The 7,296-nt window shown below is 32.1% G+C and overlaps 1 protein-coding gene across 1 annotated transcript in view; it reads right to left on the bottom strand.

Moving 5' to 3' along the window:
* The window catches only part of LOC106462582 (titin-like), a 454,586-nt gene that overhangs the window by 124,967 nt on the left and 322,323 nt on the right, over positions 1-7,296 (bottom strand). Inside the window, 9 exon segments of the mRNA XM_022390129.1 lie at positions 670-939; positions 1,233-1,376; positions 1,740-2,009; positions 2,624-2,767; positions 3,097-3,366; positions 4,486-4,629; positions 4,907-5,164; positions 5,478-5,621; positions 6,222-6,524. Of these exon segments, the coding sequence (XP_022245837.1) occupies positions 670-939; positions 1,233-1,376; positions 1,740-2,009; positions 2,624-2,767; positions 3,097-3,366; positions 4,486-4,629; positions 4,907-5,164; positions 5,478-5,621; positions 6,222-6,524 (1,947 nt within the window).

Genomic DNA, 7,296 nt, shown 5'->3' with positions numbered 1-7,296 from the left:
TTCTTTTTAAAAAAAACACTGTACTAAACAAGAAAATGTAAAACATTTGGACAAAATACAAATTAACCAAAACAAGGAATTCGTTTGGATCAATGAAAATGAATATTACATGATATTTCTGAATTGTCTAATTAACCATCTTATAGGTAATAAAATTACATCATAAATAAGAAACATTCTAATTAAGTTAGATTTTTCTTTTTGACTTGCCCTTCAGTGGCACAGCAGTATATCTGCAGACTTATAGTGCTATGAACCGGGTTTCGATACCCATGGTGAGCAGAGCACAGATAGCCCATTGTGTAGCTTTGTGCTTAACTATAAACAAACTTTTTTACTTGGTTACTATCATGTCTCAATACATGATAGGAACCCTTGAGATGTTTTAATAGACCCACTATAAAATATTACAACCTGTTTTTCATTATATCATAATGTGGCAACTTTATCGATACTGGTTCATTTTCAGTATTACATGTATCAACTGTTGATATTGATCATGAATAATCATGTTTAGAAATGAACACAACTACAAGACTTAATTCTATTAGACACTAAATAAAAAGATTAATTTATTCATGTTAACCTTACTATTAACAAAGAAAACAACAAATACTTCAAGTGTGTGTTATGTTTGACGAAACAATACAGTCTAAGTATGGGCTATACCTGTTATAAGTGGCTTTCCATTGTGATACCATTCAACTGTGAGTGTTGGGTCTCCTTGTGGCTCTAGCCTACACTCAAAGTGAGCTGAGTCTCCTTCAGCCTTGTTTGGTACATCTCGGATGTGTGTAACGAATCGAGGAGGTTGTAGCTTTTCTTCAGGTATGACAGCCTCTCTTGTTTGATAAAGAGCTTCTTCCAGACGCTGCAAGGTTGCTGTTCCAGATCGGAAGTCTTCAGGAAGTTGTGGTTCCAGAATAATAGAGGCTTTGCCTGAAGATTGAACCAAATGCAGTAAAAAATTGCATCTTTTCTTCATTAAATGTACTTATATTTAACTCTCATATCATAGCTATATATCAAACAAAAATTGAGAATATAACAGCATAACTAAATAAAGGAGAATTACACAAATTTATACTTTACATTACAATAAAGATGCAAAATATTATACTGCAACACCACTTAAAATACATAACAAAATCTCAGTCTTATTTACTACTAATTTTAATGATGCATTAAATCTTCTAGCTTTTGCTTTGTTTATAAACAGACTGAATACGCACTTTTTACATTTAAGGATGCTGAAACAGTAGCTTCTCCAACTCTGTTCATAGCTTTACACGTATATACTCCAATATCTCGTTGGTAGACACCAGCAATTTCCAAGATCACAAAGCCAAAGTCACTGATTGTTCTGATTCTTGTTCCTTGAAAGTTAAAAAAAAAACATTATATTATCAATGAGAGAACATACATTAATTCATGTCACTTGATTATTCAGTGTTTACAAAATGAAAGATAAAAAATCTATTTAATTTACAAGCACATTTAAAACATCATAAAACACCTTACTTTTGTAATCACAAAATATATATATTTGTGGAAGCTTGCCGATTAATCATGAATTCTATAATTGCTAATTCTAGTAATAGTTTCAAACTGAAAGGGCAATTTCTAAATTAAAAAAGAATTCAGTGAAATTCTTAAGTTTGATGAATGTATTATAATTTCTATTTCACTAAAAAAAGGTGTACAAGAATTTGTCATCTTCAAATCCAATGCCACAATACCTGTGATAAGTGGTTTTCCATTGTGGAACCATTCAACTTTCATAGTTGGGTCTCCAACTGGTGTTAACCGACATTCAAAGTGAGCCAGAGAGTTTTCAGGGAGGGAAATGTCCTGGGGTTTGGTAGTGAACTTAGGAGCTTGTGCAACATCAATATCCATCCATGTTTCTGTTACACGGCTACTTGATATATCTTCAAACCTAGCCATTTTTTCCATACCGGTTTCCATACCTTCTGGCAACTGAGTTTCCAGTATTATGCCTCGTTTCCCTATAAAACAACAGAAAAAGTTCATTGTTTTGAAACTCTTCAGGTTGGCAGTATTTTTACAACAAAATTAGCAAAAGGGAAATAGTAAAAATTCTATTCTAATATGAATTTAAAAAATTACACAAATATACAACAGCAAAATATGTTTTTGAGACACTAAGTAAAAGTTTGTATATTTTAGACTTTTCACCTATATGGTGCCTTATGAATTTTGAGAATGGCTGCAATATAAAAAGCAAAATACAGAAAATATTACCTTCAGGTTATCAAACTTTCAGCAAATACTGTTATAACCATAAGGTAAAGTAGAATTACTCTGTAATTTGCAACAGAACAAAAAAAAAGGATATTATTTTTGTATCCCCCCCAATAGGTCAGTAATAATTTAACAGATTTACAACACTAAAATCTAGGATTCTGTTATCCACAGATTGCCCATTGTGTAGTTTTGAATCAAGAAAACAACAACATATTATTTTGACACCATATGTATAGGGTATAAAAATTAATTCCAATACATTTTAACTATCTGAATATAGATAAGTATATGATACAAACAAGAACCTATATCTGAGGGTGTATATCGAGAAATGCCATATATAAACATGCGTTACCTTCACATTTCATAGTACATGTGGTGACTGCTTCACCAAGCCTGTTGATAGCACGACAGGAGTAAATACCACTGTCTTCTGGATACACTGGGCTTATTTCAAGAACTACAAAGCCAAAATCATGAATGGTGCGTATCCGAGTCCCTTTTTGAAAAATAAAATATTACAATTGATTAATTTTCAATTTATAAATTAAAGATACAAGTTTTCATCATTAACTTAAGATCAGAATATCAAGAACAAGACATAATTGTTATTAGCTAATCAATGAAATATTATGAAACGTAAAGCTATAGGGTTCATTATTACTTTCTTATTTAAAAGGTTTCTGATATTCCATCGAAGACTTTAACACAAGTACAACAGTTCTTGTGATCATCAAATACTCTTCAATAAAAAATACATTTAATTAAGAAACTCAAACAAAACTGTGGCAAGTTCAAAGATATACATAATCACACCATATAATTTACCTGCACGAAGTGGTTTTCCATCTTTAAACCAATCCAGGGTAAGATCAGAATCATCAGTTGGTGTGAGTCGAGCATCAAAGTGAGCATTCTCTCCTTCTCGTATGTTTGTCAGGTTATCCAATGGTTTTGTAAATCGAGGAGCTTCCCGAACAACTTCTTCTGATATTTCCATTCGAGAACGATGCAAAGCTTCTTCAAGTTCAATAATTCTTTCAGTACCACCAGACATTTCTGGAGGCAGCTGTGGTTCCAGGATCAAAGAACTTTTAGCTGTAATAAAAATGTGGAAATAACAGGAAGTTTTCACACAATAGATTAAGATTGCTATATTTTCAAAACAATATTTAGCTTGAATTATTAATATAAACAAAGGGCTGAGTATGTTATCTTAAAACAATTTTGTATATTCAAATTAGCAAGTTATTTGACAACTGTAGCCAATATAAAATCACAGTGGAATGGAATGTATCAGAACTACATTTTGACATTGTTTGGCATTTTGTACACAGTGTAATACCACCAAGTATTTATCATATTTGGAAAGGGTATGTTACACCCCTTTCCAATACAAAATATTCATGCACCCAGATCATAAGGTTGTTTTCTGATCAAAGATTTAGAACTTCCAAGAAGGGGATATGTTTTGTATTTTATAGCATTGGAAAACAAAAGAAAATGTATCAGCTTGAGGAACCAGGATCATCCAGAAAGAAACCTACAATAAGTCATAACCCCAAACATGGGGCATCTTGTAATAGGTGAGAATCCACAAATACAAAGGTCAGTAGCAAATGCCATCCATGTGTCCCAAACCACAATACACAACATAATCAAGAAGGATTTTCATGAGGAAACAAAGCTAGTAGGATATGATTTCACTAAGGATAGGCTTCAAACCACACCTCTCATTCAACCATCTCATAACTCAAGCAGCTATAGAATGAAACAGGTATTCATCCTATTCTATACAGAAACCTATCAAGTAACTGGAAGCAGCACCTATGGATTTCTGTGCAATCAAACTGTTGAAATGGGTATTGGAAAAACCATGCCTTCACACACTAGATAAATTATGGAAAGTCTGCAGTGAGGAGTGGTGTGTTTTGGTCATGATAGCTTTACGACAGAGCCTTTTGCAATGGAAACTGCACTTAGGGCTTTGTCAAGATGCAAGGCCATCAGATAGAGCATAAATGGATGTGGCAGCATGAACTATAAGGTGGTGAGGCTCCAAAATAATTTTAATATAACATATTCAACCTCTGTGTATACTTTTCATGAAATAAACCTACAAAAGTTTCTACATTCAAATACCTCACTGTTCAATATCTGTACCATATAAATATGATACCACTTGTGTCTAAATATAAAGCAGGTATAAGGACTTACATCTACACTTGAGCATTGTTTTAGTGACATCAGTGCCTAAACGGTTTGTTGCTCTACACATATACTCTCCACTGTCTTCACCATAGCAGTAAAGAATGTCCAAAATGACAATTCCAAAATCATGGAAAGTTCTGAAGCGGTGGCCTGAAAAAAAATTGGATATATATATATAATTACTGGGCCTGATTGACAAGTGTTTTCTACTGAAGAGCAGGTTTTTGTCAAGTAAATTTCAAATAATTACATATTGGTATCAATTGTCAGTTTTTTTATCTTCATGATTAGTTCTTAACTCTAGGTATAGCTTTGTTTGATTTTGGTTTTTGTTTATGAAGAAGAGGAATATATATATCATAAATGAATAAGTAACACATAATTCAAAATGCAATTTTTTCTATAATGATTTTAAGAAACAACCTACCATGCCTAAGAGGCTGACCATTGAAGAACCACTCAACCTTTAAGTTGGGGTCATTTAATGGAGTCAGTTGTGCTTCAAAGTGAGCACTTTGTCCTTCAACTAAGTTGACTAAAGGTTGAATCTGACTATGGAACTTGGGAGGTTCGTTAATCAATGGCTCCTTTAGCACAGTTGTCTGATAACGAGAGTAACCTTCCAATGCTGCAATCTTCTCTAAGCTCTGTGGTTGTAAGGAATCTCTGAAAATTTTGCCATGACCTGAAGAATATTAATACATATGCATTAAACATTTTTCTTTTCAACAGAAGAAAAATTTTACACTTAATTAATTACTTAAAACAGTCGAAGTAACCTTACTGAAAAAAGAAAATTTTAATTTCACTAAATAAAACTGCAAAATAACATGATAGTTAGAATAGAGGTGTAATTTTTATCAAAGCAGAAATAATTTTCTTTCAGTTATTAACTATAAAACGAGAGGGAGCTGTGTTAATTGATTTGTGATAATAAAACTTTAAGCTATTCAATAGAGGCAACTCTCTTTTATAGCCATAATTTCAACCATTCTTACCAGCACATTCAAGGAAGCACCGAGTGGTGTCAGAGCCATACTTATTAGTGGCTACACAGATGTACTCCCCTGCATCTTCAACATGGACAAATGAAATATCCATCACCACATAACCAAAGTCACTAATGGTCTTGATACGGGAACCTAACAAAAAAATAAACTTGATTGTGTTATATTACTTTACAAACATGAAAGAATTAAGCAAACAAAATGAGAACTTTATTTTACAAAATAAAAACTAATAAGATGGTAACATGCGAAAAAAATAACAAATACAAAAATTCAATATTAAACAATCAGTAACAGTGAAAAAATGATAGAGGATTGTTGTGCTTCAAAGTGAGCACTTTGTCCTTTAACTTATGTTACATTGAAAAAAACATGAATTATTATCTTTTTAAATGATAGCTTCTAGAAATGAAAAAATAATCCAGAAAAAATATAGATGGTATTTTTTATTTCAGTATCTATTAACATTTTTATTCATTGGATGCATTTTTGAAAATTTTTACCTAATCATTTCTAGCCAATTTTATGCAGCCTATTCTAACATAAAACGTTAAACTAGATCCAAAATTGTTCTTTTTTCATAAGTCTTTTGGCAGAATTTGCATATTAATCACTAGATTAAAGGAGAAATCACTACCCTAGATCAATGCTTATAACACAAAATTAAAAAACATGTCACATAAATGCTTATACAACATCGAATAGAAATTAGATTACCAAAAAACTAACACTTACTGTCTCTGAGGGGTTGCCCATTGTGAAACCATTCTATTTTCATGGCAGAATCACCAACTGGTACTAGAGTACATTCAAAGTGTGCACTGTCACCTTCTTTCAATCCCATAATACTCTGTAACTGGGTGGTAAAATGAGGTTTCTGTCCCCGAGAACGATCAACAGTCTCCAAGACAACAGTGATTTCAGCTTTTCCCCACTTGTTGGTTGCTCGACAAGTGTACCTTCCTGTATCCTCAGCAATGACACCTAGGATTTCTAAAACTACCATACCAAAAGCATGGACTGTGCGGATACGATGGCCTGATGAGAGAACATAAAGTATAGAAAAGTATTACAGAACAGTTTTAAAATAACTTTTTTCCTTGTTTAAATGAAGCATTTCAAATGCTAAAATGTCCAAAAGTAAAATTTACAGTTTAGTGAAACTAGAAAACTGAAAAGTCTCATAAATATAAAAGAGAAAGGCACAATTAATGTGGAAAAATCAATTATATATTTTAATAAAAAAAAATTTTGTTAAAATAAATAAATTTCTATGCCCTGAGATAAATATATTATGTTTTCAGTGAAAACATGTTATATCATGAGTATCACTTAATAACTAAAACCTGCTTTAAACACTGCCAACTCTGTCAGTTCTAAACAAATTAATACATTTTAGCAACATATTTTTTGGAACAGGATTTTCTTTACTTGTTCACTTAACTTTTCAAAAATACTAAAAATAACAGAAGCCGCAGTAGTTCTTTCTTTATTAGTTTCACCTGGTGTCATCTCAGAAAGGTGAAATGTGTGAGGAGTCTAGTTTATTTATGAAATTGACTATAAACATCCATAAAAAAAAATTCATTCTTCTTTGTAAATTATCTCATCTATGCAAACCAGTCATGGAAATGGGGATACATGCAGGTACACGCCATGTACCTAGTTCTCAGTTTGCATTTTTTCCCCACTGGTTAAGTTTAGTACCACTGAAGATGTCTATTAACCCTATCATCACAGGTCAAAGGCCATGTCATCACATTTGTTGAGTTACATTGAAAATTTTATTGAACTACTATTTTATGAATTT

The sequence above is a fragment of the Limulus polyphemus genome, unplaced genomic scaffold (genome assembly GCF_000517525.1).
Source record: "Limulus polyphemus unplaced genomic scaffold, Limulus_polyphemus-2.1.2 Scaffold46, whole genome shotgun sequence".
Lineage (NCBI taxonomy): Eukaryota > Metazoa > Arthropoda > Merostomata > Xiphosura > Limulidae > Limulus > Limulus polyphemus.
The sequence above is the reverse complement of the archived record's forward strand: the minus strand, read 5'-3'. Positions and strand labels throughout refer to the sequence as shown.